The sequence below is a fragment of the Ambystoma mexicanum genome, chromosome 1p (assembly GCF_040938575.1).
Source record: "Ambystoma mexicanum isolate Mex_15411 chromosome 1p, UKY_AmexF1_1, whole genome shotgun sequence".
Lineage (NCBI taxonomy): Eukaryota > Metazoa > Chordata > Amphibia > Caudata > Ambystomatidae > Ambystoma > Ambystoma mexicanum.
The window spans coordinates 681,254,016-681,271,348 of record NC_090921.1 but is presented as its reverse complement, the minus strand read 5'-3'; the positions used below and the strand labels follow the sequence as shown (position 1 = coordinate 681,271,348).

General features: G+C 46.2%; 1 protein-coding gene across 3 annotated transcripts in view; it reads right to left on the bottom strand.

Moving 5' to 3' along the window:
* GABPB2 (GA binding protein transcription factor subunit beta 2) overlaps positions 1 to 17,333 on the bottom strand; it is a 515,551-nt gene that overhangs the window by 270,734 nt on the left and 227,484 nt on the right. For all 3 annotated transcript variants that reach the window (XM_069649775.1, XM_069649777.1, XM_069649776.1), the window contains one exon: positions 2,364 to 2,558. In XM_069649775.1, the coding sequence (XP_069505876.1) occupies positions 2,364 to 2,558 (195 nt within the window). The remainder of the gene's footprint in view (positions 1 to 2,363; positions 2,559 to 17,333) is intronic.

Genomic DNA, 17,333 nt, shown 5'->3' with positions numbered 1-17,333 from the left:
ACACGGATCTCACTTGTGCTGAAGGGGGGAAGATGTCCCCACCCCCCCCCCCCCCCAACTGTAATCTGTGTTAATAACCTATTAATTACCAACAAGGAAACCAGGTAATTAGGCCTTACTAACGAGGAAAGACTCAAATTCAGGTAGTTCGCCTGACACCATCTTTTACTAGGCCCTAAAAAGATCTCTACAAGCGTGTCTCTCCCTCTGCCAGGTGGTTCACACCACCAGCCTAGGCCCCCACCCCACCCCACTGCCTCCTGCCAGCTTCGCACAAACCCTGTTCTCACAGAGGTTCAGCTATTAATTGTTGCAACCTTTAGTGTCATCCCAGAACAGATGAGCTCATTGCACTGTGCGAGACCAGAACAGGCCTCCGCCCGAGTGCTCATCCATCTCCACTAACCTGCTTGTGTCTCATTTGACCCCCCATCCTGCCAAGCTGTACGCTACGAGGCCCAAGTCCCCCTGCTCTTTGATACAGATACACATCTGACCCCCCTGTAGTGGCCAAATGAAAATACCCCCGAAGGGGGAAGACCCTAGACATTCATATTCTTTCTAATCCGAACACTTGTCTATTCGTATCATGAGGCATCAGCTAGATCAAAACCTCTAAGGTGGGCACCTGGGTCGGAGATTCTGAGTTTATGGGTACCGGGGTGCAGAGGGTACAATGCCTGCCTAGAACTGGTCTATGAACTCTGAGAAGCACTCACATTCCTACCTGACTTTACGAGTGTCATTTTTCTCATGCTCTCAAATGATGTTATTACAAGATCAGTCAGGGAAAGTGTCATTTTTTCTGGCCTGACCGTCACCTCACAAAGATGACCCCAGCTGACCCACGTGCTGCTTGAGTGATGCCGAAGCACCCACCAATCTCATGTGTTCGACACTTATGGATCTATACGGCATTGACGACTCGACCCAATTGCGTTGCGGAATTGTGCATTTCTAATGTGATGTCACTCATGACGCTTGGTGCCTCTTTAATGCGCTGCCCGTGTAGCTGTTGGCAGAGCGCTCTCTGGGCAGCAGAGTACTCGGGCATGCACAACATCTCATACATTTTCTTCTACTTGCAATCTATCTCCTGGTCTCATTCCCTACTGGGGTGTGTCCATTCTGATTTTTGGATATTGTGTCAGGGAGTGGGTGCCTTCAACTTGGTGAGCTCCAGTTGGACCACCTAGACACACGATACTCATCTAAGTCCCCCTCACCAGAGTGCAGGACTTCAGAATCAAAGATTGATCGGGCGATAACAGTCCTTTGTTAGAGCTGAAAAGGCGCCAAAACTACAGACAGACCAAGGAGACTGAATAAATCCATACCAAAGGTCCTCTCTCACGACTGCTGCTGTGACACCCCATTTAGAGTCCTTCCTTTCATCACCAGACCGAGGAATCAGGAGACCGGGTCTGTCGCTGCTGCACAGGAGAGAATCCAGCTACGTTTGCTTCTTCCAACCTGAAGTACTTTGGGGCTAAAGATAGAACTTAACTTAAGCAGAAGAGTCACTCCAGTGTGACTGTAGTGAGTTACAAGGTGTTTGGGTGTCCACCCATACCTCTGGGTCAGGCTATACAGCTTGTTTACATTAGGGTGTCCCTTGCATGGTCACTATAACTTGTGTTATCTTACTAAGCATTTTAATCCTAGTGACTAAAAAGTATCCTGAGGAACTTTGCCTTTCCTGCCGCTACATAATACTTGTATCCACTCTTACACTGACTTGGTTGCTAGTTAGGGAATGGATATGCAAAGCATTAGAAGCCTTAAAAAGTATTACTAGAACGTCTAAAACTTCTCAAGTGTGTACAACCATCCTTTTCCTTCCCACAGTCTTTTGCCTGCTGTGACTTTATGATCTAAATGCCATTACTGTTTATATATGATCTATGCAAGTGCGCGTCTTTACTAGTAATACGGTAAAACCGTCAGTGGCATTCTCTGTAAAAATTGTAACCGCAACTGTTCCTCCTCTACCCACATCAAGCAAAAGGCTGAGCGCTGCATAAGCATGTACGAGAGGCAACAGTGCTTCCGATAGAGGACAATACTATACTAGAGGATTTTCATAACCTACCCCTTAAGTTAAGATTTCAGACGTAAAGGCTTATTCAATAAATATACTGTCTGAAACAGAATGGACAGTTCCAAACATGGCTCAGTTCAGTTCACCAGATGCTGGCTGGCTTGATGCAAATACAAAAAGCTCTGAAGAGAAGTTAAAAAAAATATTCTCAACCCAAAATACTTTGCTACATTCTGGACTGATAGATACATGTGTGTTACACATTTGAACAATTCCTAAAGCAGTGAAAACGGACCGAGTGCTTCAGCTGATAACTACTTACCTGCAGTACTATAAGGAGGTCTGGGTTGTTCTTGTCCAATGCTATGTCGAACGCAGTCTTGTCGAACTTGCTGCAGGCATGCACATCTGCTCCGTACTTTATAAGCATCTCCACAACGTCACGATGGTTGTGCTCTGTTGCCCAGTGCAAAGCTGTCATCTTCAGCATGTCCCTTGCATTTATATCTGCCCCATTCTGAAAGCAAACACAAGGGTCACACTAACAGAAATATAAAATACCACAACCACCACAGAAACCCACTACTCAGAACGAATCTGATCCAATTTAGTTAATCTAATTTGTCTCGATTATCCTAAAGCCAACAAGCATCTCTGCATGCTGACACTCTTTATGAATACATCTAATAGTTTCTGGCAAAATAAACATTTTCCCCAACAAAATCCCAAAACAGTGGAAACCTGATGTGGCCTAAAGCACACCTACTTGCGCAAATAAATGCATCATTCTTGACATTTTTTTCCTATGTAAGTGGTATTGTGGGTTTAAAGCAATTTCCACCCTATAATCTCTACCGTACTCCTTGTCCATGGTCCCCTTTCCCCCCCATGCTTGTGGGATGTAATCGCTGTGCACAAGAACTTAGTACGGTGTGAAGCAGCATCTTTATAAATCAAACAGATGTGGTGGCACGCATGGGTGAAAATACCAGTGTCGACACAAACCACCGGTCATAATAGTACTAGGCAAGTGGAACATAATATAGGTAGGAACCTCTGGAGGAAAAGGAAGGGAGCTATGGACTAGGAATACATAAGGGACTACAGTGAGTTACTTTCTTACTCCTACATCCAAGTGGGAGATTGAAAAACATCCTAAAACTGGAAGAAGGAAGAGGGACCTAGGATATTCCGCATAATGGAGGAGCGAATAGGATTAACCAAAACCGTTTTGAAGAACACCCTTAAATTATCGGTGTTCACTTTGGAAATGGTACAAAGGAGTGGTGCTTACACAAAGCATGAGTAGCAGCCCTGGTTTGCATGTATTCCTTCAGAGGGGCGTGCATGGATAAAGATTGTGAAGTCCCTCAAGTGGGGGAATCCTCGTGATGGAATAGCTTTCCAGGATATATTTAACTATCCAGCTACCAATAATCACCTTCGAAGCCATGTACCTGGGTTGAGGCCATCAAATGTGACAGGTGCAGAAAGGATGGGACTTAGCAGTTCGAGCAGGACTCCCCTTTTGGGGTAGGACCAAGCCTGATTTGCATACAGTCTTTCCCCATCTGTAATGGCTTGGCAGGCTGAAGAACTATGGTCTGGAGGGTTGCCCAGAGCAATGCCAGAGGTTAGGATTAATTCCAAACCAGACAGCCATCAATCACCTCCTTTGTTTAGCACAGGTGGGAGAAGGACCAGATGTCTAGGTGCTCGCAACAGATTGATAGATCAATGCTCATGTCGTGCAGAGTCCCTTCAGTCTCTCACTCTGGACCTAAAATGGGAAGATTGCACAAATTAAAATTAGCATCAATCTTTTCGTAATAAGCTGTGTCCTATATGTAGAATATGAGGAATGCACGGTTGCAGCAAAGGGCCGAAGTCATGGCAATTAGAAAAGCCACGTTCATGGCCACAATCTAGGATGGCAACTGGTTGTGAGCCACAGAGGCATTGACAAAGTTAATGGCCTGACACACTGGAAACTTTCTTTAAGAGCATTAGCATGACCCTGAATTATAGGACAAGAGTAGGATCTATTGGCCATGCAGATTCGACAGGGCTAAGCACCAAGGGACATCACTTAGGCATCCAATTTGATGCCTGATTTAGCCAAATCAGAGATGCCAGAGAGCAACTGGGTGTTAGTTGCTCTCTGGAATCATCTCTGATTTGGCTGAGTGTTATCTGCCAAGTCAGACGCAGTGACAAAACTAATCCATTTAATGGACTATGGCGATGACATTGAGATCTTTATGGAAGCCTTGACGCCCATCAGAAGGATTTTCTCTGGTCATGGCTTGGGAAGATTCATCAATAGTGCAGCGCAGGGTTTCCACCGAGTAATTCCGTGTCTCAATAACATGGTGAGCAGCAGGGCTAGATTTTCAGGAAGGGGTTTAAAAGTGAGTTCACACATACATCAGCATACATAGCAAAGTCTACATTACAGGTATGTACAACCAGAGCTCCAGATAAGATTTTGCAGTGGAAGTAGTTTAGTCCCGTTTTTTGAAGTTGGGAGTAAAAATGAAAATCTCTTTCCCAGCAGGAGTATTTTTACAGTGAACCAAAAAAATAAAGCAACTATAAAACTGATAATTTTGTAATTCATACTTCTTTGCACCTGGCAATTCATGCAAATTCAAATGTATGCATTCATAGTTTGGTTCATATTCACATCAGGCAGTAATAGTAGTAGTGCGCCTTCCTGTGGCACTGCTATGCTGATACCATGGCTTGGAATGTATCCATAGAGTAGTGTGGGTGTAAGCAGTTGCAGGATCCTATATATCCGTTTCCTATTTTTTGTTGCATTTGTACTCCCCATTTTATTTTTGGGTGAGCATTTGCCTGTTTTACGGGAGCAAAAGTGGAATTTGCGCCGCTTACCTGCAGGGCTGATAATTAAAATTCATAGCACAAAATTCTTAAGGTGTGCACAAAATGCTTTAGCTTTTAGGACACTGAAGTTTGGTTAACACAAGTGTGCTTTAAAGTATTAAAAATCAGATTGAAGTCCTTAAAAATCACAAAACCCCTAATCGACCAGTATAAGGTGCAATTTCCCAGTTAAATACAATTATTCAGTATTTAATGTCAGGTTACTTGATATTTGCCATTTGTTATTGCTTTGAAGCGCTGTAGGTGGAATGGCCTTTCGCGGTCTGAACAGACATAAGAAAAGAAGCACTGCATTTCATGTAATAAAGGTATTGTTCAATAATTAGCAGAGATGACTACTGAAGGGACGTTGTAGAAGCCCAAGTGCGAAGAGTGCAGCGTGGAGTTTCGGTCTCAGACGTTATTTTATGGTGCGCTGCACTATAGGAGAAAAAAGAGCTAGCATAAATCAGTGTGTAAACCCAAAGGGCAACGGTTTACAATTGAGGTCTTTGCTATAATGTATATGCATGTGCAAGGAATGAAATGCAGTTACATGCAAATTACATTTACAATTATGGACTCCCTTTGTCGGTGTGCACCCGAGCCTTTCTTTTAAACACAGTCCAAACCTGCTCAGAGAAATGTATTAGCACTTGGGGTAATCATGCACGTCCAGTTTGGTAACTTGCATTGTATGAGGAACGGAAAGCTACACGGTTAAGACATTGCCTCTATTGTAGGCACCACTCCAGTGAGAGTACTAGCATGCAGTGACAGACTGGTGCCCATTTCATGCTATTTTGCGATGCTTTGACTTTTGATTAGTTTCAGATGGTTTCAAATGTTTCTTCATTGAGTGCAAGGGGACAACACCTGTAAGGATGTGGTGGTTATGAAAAGTAAGGTATTACCAGAGTTTTGTAGTAACTGCAGAGGAGACAACCTTCAGTCGCTTGAGGCTAGCGGACCCAAACAGGCGATCCAGACCAAGGTTTGACAACCAAAGTCCTGGTGAGGAAGGGTTTCATAGTTAAATTATTAAGACAGAATTCCAATTTTGGAGAGGGGAAGGTTCTAGGGTGACTTCAGGGCCTCTCAACATTGTTGTTCTCCATTTATTTTGGATCACCGACTTATTTCTTGAGGCCAGAGTGACTTCACGCGAAATCACCCCTGCATTACAACCGTTTTTGCCTTACTTAAGGTATGTGGTATTGGATTGCCCCTAAGGAGTACTGTCCCAGGTAGCACACATTTGGCAGAGGATGAATATGAGAAATACTAACCCAGCAATAGTATGTTTAATTTAATGTAACATAGTTCAAACAAACTTTTCACATATCTCAAAGCAAATTAACAAGAAAAACAAACTTTTAAAAAAAGGAACAAACAAGACATTGACAGACATTTTTACAGACTACATAAAATCATGCAATATACTTCGAATCCACATAAAATAGCACCTCACATACATACATATCTTCAGCTACACTGTTTAGTTCCTTATGTACATTATTATCATAGCTCTTTCAAGGAGATTTTCTGTTCAAAGTCCTGTCACACCTTTGCGATTTCAATAGACAAGTACTCCACCCCGACCACGTTATTCTCATGTAATAATCGGCAGGCACGTATCAAGTGCTTTGGCATCATAGCATCAAATGCAAAGGCAGAATCAACTGCACGTACGGGGGGAGAGGGGGAGTGGCAGGGCACAGATTTTGCTCGTGCCCGCTCAGATTATTCAGCAACCAGATGTTACTCGTCGTTGACATGCCTTTTCTAAACCCTCTATGACAGTAACTTAGAATTTGATTGTCCTCAATCCACGTATTGATATTTTGTAGGACCAGTGTGCAAAGATTTGAATCGCAACATCAAGGAGTGACAGCAGCCTGTAGTTAGTAGGGTCTTCTCTACTCCCCTTTTTATGGTCCAGGATAATCTGTGACTGCTTCCAGGAGCACAGGGTGCAGTTGCTTTATATTACCAACCGGAATACCTGCTCTAAGAAGCTCGCTCACTTTTCTGGGTTCGCCCGCATTACCATATTCGACACCCCATTCGGGTTTGGTGCTCCAGATGATTTAAGGCCATGTATGATCTCTACAAGATCGTCCTTCCTAAATTCTAATTCCATCACTGAGCTGGGCATTGTCTTTATAGGGGCAGTTTCCTTACATTTCTTACCTAGGTAATACATGCAAACCTCACTACTGATGCCGCAAGCGAGCATGTTACCCGATGACTTGGCCTTTTTGTTAAAGATGTCCCAGAAACATTTTCTGTCCCCCTTAATTATCATATACAATACTTGCCAAGTATTCCTTCTACTGGATAAACTATAACTTTCCATCCAATTTCGATAGGCATTTTTCAAATGTTTCACCTCCCTTAATCTTTCCCAGAGGTCCAATGTAGAGCAATTAGTTCTCCTAATTGCCTGGTGCAAAGCACTCTTTCTGTCTCTAATGACACCATCATACGGTATCTTTACTGTGCTAAAGTTTCTGGCTAACAGAAATGTTGGTGATCGAGGCAATCCATTCCACCAACTCATCTGCCATATTTAATTAAACCTTAGAGATCAAACCCGTTATCCACGTATGTAGTAATATCTAAATTCGTATCTGGCCAACTCAACCTATGCAGACAATTGTTCACCTGCACTTCTCCCACCTCGTCCTTAGTACTCGCGTTACAAGACATGTTAGAAAAGCAGGCAGTCAGAATTGCATGGTCGCTATATTTGTTTGTTTATTATTTATAATGCGCGCCAGACCCGAAGGTAACAGGGCGCAGCAGATACAAGATAATGCAAGGCTCAGTTACAGGAAGTCACCAGTATGACACAAATTACAGAACATGGAAGATATTACTTATTATATACAGATATTACAATCATTATGTACAGAAATATGGTTATCCCTGTGGGAAACATGAGCGTGGGATACATATCTTACAATGGCGGGGTTTACAGGTATTTATAGATGTTGTATGTTGAGGGTAGCAGATAGTAGTAACAGATTGGGATGATCAGTTTTGAATACAGTGCAGTTGACATGGTACAATAGGAGACTTTTGTCTTTGGTTTGGAGCCAATTATTCTGTCATCTACTCTCCAAGATATGGTTTCTTTTAGAAACGCCTAGTGCCGCTCTAAGGGCATTGTTTTGTAGGGTTTTAATTTTTTTGAGGATGGCTTTGTTGGAGCCTACGTACAGTGCATTGCAGTAATCCAGACGGGACAGGATTAGTGCTCTGGCCAGGATGGTACAGCTGTTATTGGAGAGAAATGGCTTTCCTGTTCTTATAAGTTTACACGTATAGGCCGTGGAGAACGCTAGTGTGTTAACTTGCTTGGCAAATGAAAGTGTGGAGTCAAGATAGAAACCTAAAGTTTTTACCTCCTGAGCTACCGTAATACAGTTGCCGTCGATAATAAATGAAGAGTAATCAGGTCCCAATTTTTTTAAGTTTGTGCATGTGCCCAGGATGATGAGTTCTGTTTTATCATCATTCAGGCATAGACCGTGTGTGGCCATCCATGCCTGGATGATGTACGTTCTGTTCACCAAGGCCAAATCCTTGTCGTAATCTCCTGAAAGTGGGAGGAGGATCTGGGTATCATCTGCATGGTTAGTGTAGGTGATACCGAGATGGTCCAGATCATCGAAAAGGGGCTTGGTGAAAATGTTGTACAGAGTGGGCGAAACACAGGATCTCTGTGGAACACCACAGGAGATGGGAATGGGGTCTGCAGCTGCAGAGGGCGAGAAGACCCTTTATGGTTCTGCCACTAAGGAACGATCTAATCCAGGTTGCAGCGCCCTTAGAGAAGTGTGCTGCTGTGTCGAGATGGTTACATAGTATTGTATGATCCACCAGATCAAACACAGCTGAGAGGTCCAGGAGGCGGAGCAAGACCGATTTGCCACCGTCTCTGAGCTCGTCGACTTGGGTCTTGAGATCAATGAGGGCAGTCTCCGTTCCATGTTGAGGGTGGAAGCCTGATTGTATGGATCCTAGTAAGTGGTGTAGTTCTAAGTATTTTTGTATTTGCGTGTAGGCCACCTTATCTAGTATTTTTAGGAGAAAGGGGACTGTTGCAATAGGCCTGTAATTAGTGGGTATTGAGGGATCTATTGTTTGAGGTTGGTAGGTATGGTACCAGTGGTGAATGAAGCGTTAATGAGCTTAGTTATGAATGGCGATAGATCTCGAGCCGCATCCTTGATAAGTTGCGCCGGGCATAGATCGACCTGACAATTGGATGGTTTGAGGGATAGGATGATTCTTTCCACCTCGATGATGGTTACTTTGGTGAAATTAAATTGGGTAGTTTGGGTCTCGGTTGTGTTCCCAGTTATTTTGTGAGGTGGTGGGTTCTTTAAAGAGTCCGTTTTTTGTGATATTTTATTTTGTAGGATAGATACTTAATTGGCCAGTGCCTGTTGGATGTCTGAGCACCATTTTTTAATCTTTATTACAGGTGTCTGGTATAGCGATAGGGGTCTTTAATTCTTGGAGAATGGTAAATAATTCTTTCATGTTGGTATTAGCTTGGGAGATCCGTGTGTCATAGGAGGCTCGTTTAGCGAGGCAGATTTCTTTTTTGTAGAGGGAGAAGAGTTTAGTAAGCTTTAGTTTATTAGCTTCAGATGACAATTTCTTTTTTGTTGCCTGAGGTTTTTTAGGAAGCGTGTGTACCATTTGTTCAGATGTTTTTTTGGTTTGCTGGGTCTAAGTTTAAGGGAGGCAATCTGGTCTAAGGATGTGGCCAGAATTTTATTGTACGCATCAACCAGGCTCTCTGGATCAGAGCTAGCCGGAAGTGCATTAAGGGTGGGGAGTACAGCAGGGATAAGACTATCCAATTTGATGCTCTTTTTATTTCTGGTGAGCGTGGGTGGAGCCGTAATGGGAGGAGTAGGCAGAGGTCTATTGGTGGAAAGAGTGAATGAGAGATGGTAGTGGTTGGTCCAAGCTAGTGGTGAGGTGGAGAGGATGTTGGCGTAGAAGTTGTAGTCTGCTAGACAGTATAGGGTTCTACCTTTGTTATGGGTAGGAGAGGTACTTCTTTGGGTGAAGCCTAGTTCTCTTAGTGTATTAGCTATTGCCAGGGCAGGCAGGTCTGCAGGGTCATTAAAACCTAGATTAAGGTCACCCAATAGTAATACTTGTGATGAGATTTTAAGGTTGTTAGCCAACATCATGTTGAGGTCGTCCTCAACTGTCCCAATGGGGACCGGGGGGGGGGGGGTAAGTGTTAATTAAGGGTTTGAGAGTTATTTAGAGGTATTTTAGCTGACAATGCTTCACACGATTTGATATCGTAGGGGGCAGGGGGTTAGTCTCATAGCAAGACTACATTTGCAAATAATTGCAATACCTCCTCCTCTAGTTCCTTGTCTGTCTTGTCTCAAGATGGTGTCATCTGGGACCGCTAGCATCAGCATGGGGCCAGCTGCGGCGTGTAACCAGGTCTCAGTAATAGCGAGGAAGTCTAGGTTATCCCTCAGGATCAGATCCGCTATCTCCATGGCATGAGCTACTAGAGATCTGGAATTTATTAAAGCTCCTTTGATGGGCGGACTGAAGAAAGCTGTGTTAGGTAAGTGAGTAGTTCGTTGATCAATGGGTTTTGGATGCTGGGGCGTGCAGTTTTTTGGCTTAGGGGGGTCATTATTTGCTAGTATAGTCAGAGTTGGCAGAGTTTTAGAGCGCCTTTTTCCTATAAAAACAGGTAGCAGTCTTCTGGGCAGCTTGTAGATTTTGGCTAGTCTGGCTCCAAGTCGAATGTTCCTAGATTCCGTTGAGCAAGGGTTGCTCGGGATTTGGTATGTGAAGCTGTCCATAGCTAGAGGCTGTATGCTTGTCATGTTGTTAGGTAGGATGTGTATGGTTACGGGTGGGACCCCCTGGGGTTTGTGTGGCGCGTCTGACCAGGCAAAGTGTGATACTCAAAATAAGCAGTGAGAGGCAAATACGTTGTCTGTTGGCTTTAGTGAGCATGCTGAGGCTATGTGAACACATCACTTTGAAAAGAATTGGTTCATGTGAAATGGTGGCAGTGAACTTGGGTAGTATACCAAGGTTGACTCAGTTATTGTGTGCTCTTAAATCAACCGTAATAGTAGTCGAGCAAGATCACAATATGGCAGAGAAGACATGCATTGGTAATGGTGGCAAAGAGGGGATAGGAGATGCAGGTCAGGGGCGAGAAACAATGGATGGGCTGAGAGTAGGTTATAGGCTGTGGAACTGCTGTCAAACATGCAATAGAGCAAACATTGGGAGCAGGTTGTAGGCTAAAGCACAACTGACAATGGAATGCAATTCAGCGCAGGGGCGCAAAACACTGGCCAGATGCAAGTTATAAGCTGTGGTGCAACTGTAAAACGTGCTACAAATCAATTCAGGGCCAGGGCGCGGAACACAGGCAGGATGCAAATTATAGGCTGTGGTGTTGCTATCAAACATGCAGTAGAGCAAACATTGGCAAGATGCAGGGTATAGACTGTACTATCGCTGGCAAACGTGATACAGTTCAGGGCAAGGGGCAAAGTGCTGCAATAGCTATCAAACGTGATGCATTATAAGGCAATGGAACAGGCACTAGCAGGATACGAGTTGTAGGCTGAGGCCTAACTTCTATGCAGAACACAGTTCAAAGGCGGATAGGCAGACATCTAGTGGAAGCTGCGGAGTATTACAGTTTGTTTTTCGAAACTCGAAAATGGGCGTCGACACAGGGCGTGCCGGTAATACTATCCCTAGTGTGACGTCCACTGTACCCAAGATCCCTCATGTGTCTAGGATCCTCAGATTGTATTTTTTCTGACATGAGGTAGCGTGAGTACAGATAATCCAAGCAGATAGATAGAAAGGTAAGACTACAAGCAACCATGCGCCTTCTCTCAGAGGGGAGGAAGGGTGGGTCGCATGTGAATCTAAGCAGATACAAGCATCAGAAATACGATTACGGTGAGTAATGTATCCCTTCTGAGGCTTGTGGAATCTGCTTAGATCACATGCTGTGCATAGATTAGCGAGCAGTACCTGAAGAAGGAGGTGGGATGTGAGAAGGGTCATGAGCAAATAAGTGCAATAAGGAACCGCTTGTCCCACTTGTGTATCTGCCTTGGAATGGGTGTCAATGCAGTAATGCTGAGTAAAAGTGTGAATAGAGCTCCAAATAGCTGCTTTGCAAATGGTGTCAAGGGGTACATTTGCAATGAAAGCCAGAGTGGCCCCAATGCCTCTAGTAGAGTGGGCTCTTGGCGTGAAAGGCAGAGTTCTTTCAGAGAGTGAGTAACACAGCTGGATACGGTTAATAATCCACTTCGAGAAGGCACCTTTAGAGACGCGATCCCCCTCTCTGCCGGTAGCTACGGAGACAAACAGTTGATCTGTTTTCCTTAGCGGTCTGGTTTTATTTACATAGTAGAGGACCGCCCTACGCACATCTAGGGTGTGTAGTTTCACCTCGGCCGAGCTTTGAGGGTCCTGGAAGAAAGCCGGAAGCTCGATGGACTGGTTTACGTGGAATTTAGATATAAACTTAGGTGAGAACCTAGGGTGTGTGCGTAAAACCAGTTTGTCTTTATGGACAGTAAAGAAGGGATCCTGCACTGACAGAGCCTGAATTTCACTGACCCTTCTTGTAGAAGTAATAGCTACTAAGAAGGCCGTTTTAGAAGTCAGGTGTTTGAGACTGCTTTTATGCATGGGCTCGAAAGGGGGGGACCATGAGCTTAGATAGCACCACATTAAGGTCCCACCCTGGTGGTGGGTTTGAAATAGGAGGGTGAAGTCTCTTTACTCCTTCCATGAAGGCTTTAACTACTGGTACTTTCCACCACGAGACCTTGTTATGGGAAGTGGTGTATGCCGACAGGGCTGCCAGGTGTACTTTCAGCGAGTTAAAAACCAATCCTGCATCTAGCAGGTGGAGCATGTATGTAACAATAGTGGAAGGACTACAATCAACTGGGTTGATTTGTCTACTCTGGCACCAGATAACGAATCTCTTCCACTTGTCAAAGTAACAGTGCCTTGTGTTTGGTTTCCTAGATTCCTTTAGGATGTCCATACACCTCTGTGGTAAATTGAGATGTCCAAACTCTATGACCTCAGGAGCCATGCTGCCAGGTTCATCGAGTTGGGTTGCTGATGCACTGTTTAACCTTGGTGCTGGGACAGTAGGTTGTACCAGGCTGGAAGTTTGATGGGCTGGCACACCGCCATCCTGCGTAGGTGTGGGAACCACGGTTGTCTTGCCCACATGGGAGCAACTAGGACGAGCGTCATCGACTCTGTTCATCTTGTTCACCACCTTCCTGATGAGGAGTTGGTGGAAAAGCATACGCAAACATCCCTGACCAGTTCATCCACAGGCCGTTCCCCTGGGAGTCTGGTTGGGGGAACCTGGATGCAAATCCTGGGCATTGTCTGTTGTCGCTTGTGGCGAATAAGTCTATAGTGGGGAAACCCCACTGAGAGAAGATATCTTCCACGACCTCTCTGTGTAGAACCCATTCGTGTTCCTCTGGGAGGGAGTCTCTGCTCATAGCATCCGCTAGGGAATTGAGCTCCCCTGGAACATGTTGTGATCACAGGAAGATGTTCCATCTGAGTGCCCATATCCAGATTTTTTGGGCAAGCTTGGACAGATTTGGCGAACGAGTCCCTCCTTGCTTGTTCAGGTAGAACATGGCTGTTGTGCTGTCCGTCCGGATTTGCACTGACAGGTTTAGTAGGTGGGGCTCGAACGCTTGAAGCGCTCTGAATACTGCCAGAAGTTCTAGCAGGTTGATGTGGTTCTTGGCCACTGAGGGAGACCAGAGACCCTGAGCTGTGTGGTGGAGCTGGTGAGCTCCCCACTCCGTCAGACATGCATCGGTAGTGACTACTGCCTGTACTTCGGGATCGTAAAAGGGTTTTCCCTGTGCAAGATTCTCTCTTGTCCACCAGTGAAGACTTTGTACTAGTGTTGGCGAAACGACCACTAGATCGTCCCACTGACCACTTGCCTGAGACCACTGTTTCGCCAACCATTCCTGCATGGGACGCATGCGCAGGCGCGCGTGGGGGACCAGGTAAATACATGACGCCATCATGGCCAGCAAATGCATTGCTTTGCGTACTGTTATTTGGTGACCGGACTGATATTGCGGAATTTGCAGTAGTATATTCCGAATTCTTTCCTCTGAAGGAAAGGTCAACCCCTCTTGAGTATCTAGGAATGCTCCTAGGAACTGTTTGGAGGTGCTTGGCACCAGGCTTGACTTTTTCTCGTTGATTGAGAAGCCTAATTCGTGGAGGAGGTCGATAGTCCTTTGAATGTTTGAATTACTGGGGTTTCCACCGTTATGAGCCAGTCGTCCAGATAAGGGTACACTGGGATTGCCTCCCTGCGTAGGTGTGCAGCCGTCACCGCCAGTACCTTGGTGAATACCCTTATGCCGAAGCTATCCCGAAGGGCAGTACCTTGAATTGGTAGTGTCGACTGTCCACCTTGAAGCACAATTACCTTCTGTGCGCTGGGAACATGGAAATATGAAAATAGGCATCTTTCATATCCCTTTTTTAGGAGGGGGATTACCTCTTGTAGCGTAGTCATACAAAACCTTTGGGGCTTGACATACTTGTTTGCAGGCCGTAAATCCAATACTGGGCGCATTGTCAAATCTTTTTTTGGCACAAGGAAGTAAGTTGAATAAATACCCTTGTTTACCTGGTGTCCCGGGACGAGTTCTATCGCGTCCTTTGCTAGCAGAATGTCGATCTCCTTTTAGGAGAATCTTCTGATGTTCTAAAGAGTGTACTCTTTGTCGTGGAGGATGGTTCCGGGGACGCTGCAGTAGTTCTATACAGTACCCTGTGGATACTGTTGACAGCACCCATCTGTCCGATGTGATCCCTTCCCAAGCCTGGGTGAAGTTGGAAATGCGTCCCCCTACTGGGGTTGCGTGAGAAGGGACCCTGAACTGAGCGTCACTGCTTTGGTGGAGGCGTGCGGCCTCCTTTACTGGGGCTGCCTCTGCCTTTACCACGTCCTCTCCTATTACCCCTGCCGTAACCCTGGGTAGACTGTTGGCTGTTGTTCCACTGTGTACCCTGCCCCTGGGAATAGTTTGATCCTCTGGGAATTTTGGCTGCGTGGGCGACGAAAATTACTATTCCCTCTCTGGTTAGGGGGTTTATTGGTTAACTGGCCAAGGGACTTTAGTGTCTTGTATTCGTCCTTGGCATTCTTCAGCGCGTCCTCGACCGCCTTACCAAACAACAGATCGGCTTCCACCGGTTTGTCCAACAATGATGCCTGGGTTTCTGCCTTAAAACCAGACTGCCGTAACCACGCACGTGTCTTGATAACAGTACCTTCTGCTATCAATCTGCCTGCGTTGTCCGCGGCGTCAAAAGTTGCTTTTAAAATGCAACCAGTCACGGCTCTACCCTCTGCGGAAATTCGTGCTAACTGGCCCTTTAAGGGTTCAGGTGCAGAGGCTATGGGAGCCGCGACCTCTTCCCACTGATGGCAGTTGTAGCTGGCCAACAGGGTGGTGGAGTTTGCAATCCTTGCCCGATAGGCGGACGTTGAGGCTACTTTCCTGCCGAAACCATATAGTTTTTTGCTCTCCTTGTCTGGAGGAGCTTCGGTCGATGACAAGGGTGTTCCAGCCCTCTTACGAGTGTTAGTGACAACTAGGGAGTCTGGCTTCAGATGTCCTCTTATATAGAGAGGGTCAGACTGGGCTGCCCTGAAAAGTTTTTCAACTCTGGGATTGACTGCTCTGGTGAGGTTCGGGTTCACCAGGGACGGGTCTATTCTTCGCTGAATAGACTTAAGGATAGGGATGGTCTGGGCAACCGGCCTCCTTTCTCCCACTAACTCCTCGGCGAAGTCCCTCTCCTCCTGGACACCGTGGGTGTCGATATGGAAATGTTCTGCTGCACGTGCGAGAACCTCGTCCAGGAGGGGTTAGTTATCGACAGGGGAGTCGGTAACCGGGGCTTCCTTCTCTACCGGAGAATCTACTCTGTAGGTTTCAGGGTCTTCCTCTTCCTCATCATCCCCATAGTAGCCCGTCTCGGTTTGCTCTTCTACCATGCCAAAATCTTGGTCCTCACCAAAGGAAGTCTCTCCTTGATACAGTGAGTATGGCCGTGAGTATGGTTGTACATCGAAGGGCTCTGTAGACCTCATCGGTGTCTCAAACCGGGGCTTCTTACTCGGGGGGATAGGATCATTAGAGCCTGAGGGTGTAGCCCCTTGTGGATCATATGAAAGGAAATGGTCTGGATTTTTATCGTAAAAGTCTGCCAAAGAAGACATCCTTGACATGACCCTATCTATGTCATCACTCGACCATTTTTTGGAACTGGGAATGGCTCTCAAAGTTTTGGAGATTTATCTTGAGTAGATTTGCTGGTTTTTGAAATATCAGCAGACCTGGTCTTGTCTGCCTTGTTTAGGAGGAGTGGAGTGTTTCACAGGTGTGGAAGAGTGCAGAGGCTGCTTCTTCTGCCGTTTCCCCCCCTCCCCGTGAGTTGAAAAGTGTTTTCCCTGTCCCTTTGTGGCTCCGTAGGTTTTCGACGCCTGGCGTCGAGGATCGGGGGTAGAGTCCCTGTCCTTCGCACGTGGGGCCGCGCTGATCTTGTCTGCGGGCACCGACTCCTGGAGTGCGGCCTGGGGGTGGAAGTCGTCTTCGTCTTCCGACGATCGAACATCTGTTAGCCTAGGGAGCGAGGCACTCTTGGCAAGAGTGGATGATTGCCTGGAGTCATGCGGCGATCTCGAACGCCCAGAGGACACCGATTCGGACCGTTCTGTTTGTGCCTCTTTCCGAGAACTCGACGTCGTTGAGTCTCGGTTGGACTTCGTGTGTTTAGTGTGAGTGGTGTGTGAAGCGCCTGTGTCGCCGGGGGTCTTCCCCATAGCCGCCCTGTCGGACGACCTTCTGAGGTCGGGGACCTGCGCTCGGCTGTCTTTCGACGCTGTAATGCCCTTGCCGCCCGAAAGCACGGCGTCGCTGCCATCGCTGAAGGCGCCCTCCGCTGCCATGGCCGCCTGCCTGGCGTGGTGGGCCCAACGCTTCGAACGGTCCTTAAGTGTCTTCGGTTTAAACCTACTACACGCTCTGCAGTTCGCTTCAGGGTGGTCCCTCGGCAAGCAGAGATTGCGCGTGGCGTGCCTGTCGACACAAGGGTATTTGCGATTGCACTTGGGGCAGAATTGAAAAGGGGTACCCTCCATACGCACCTTGAGGCAGCGGGCTGTTAAGTGTAGGAAATGTATAAGGTGCACCTATATACCAAGAGTGTAGAGTATGTCCAACCCCCCACTCTCCCTACTTGCAGGGCCGAGGCCAGAGGCCTTCCGAGGCCCAAATCC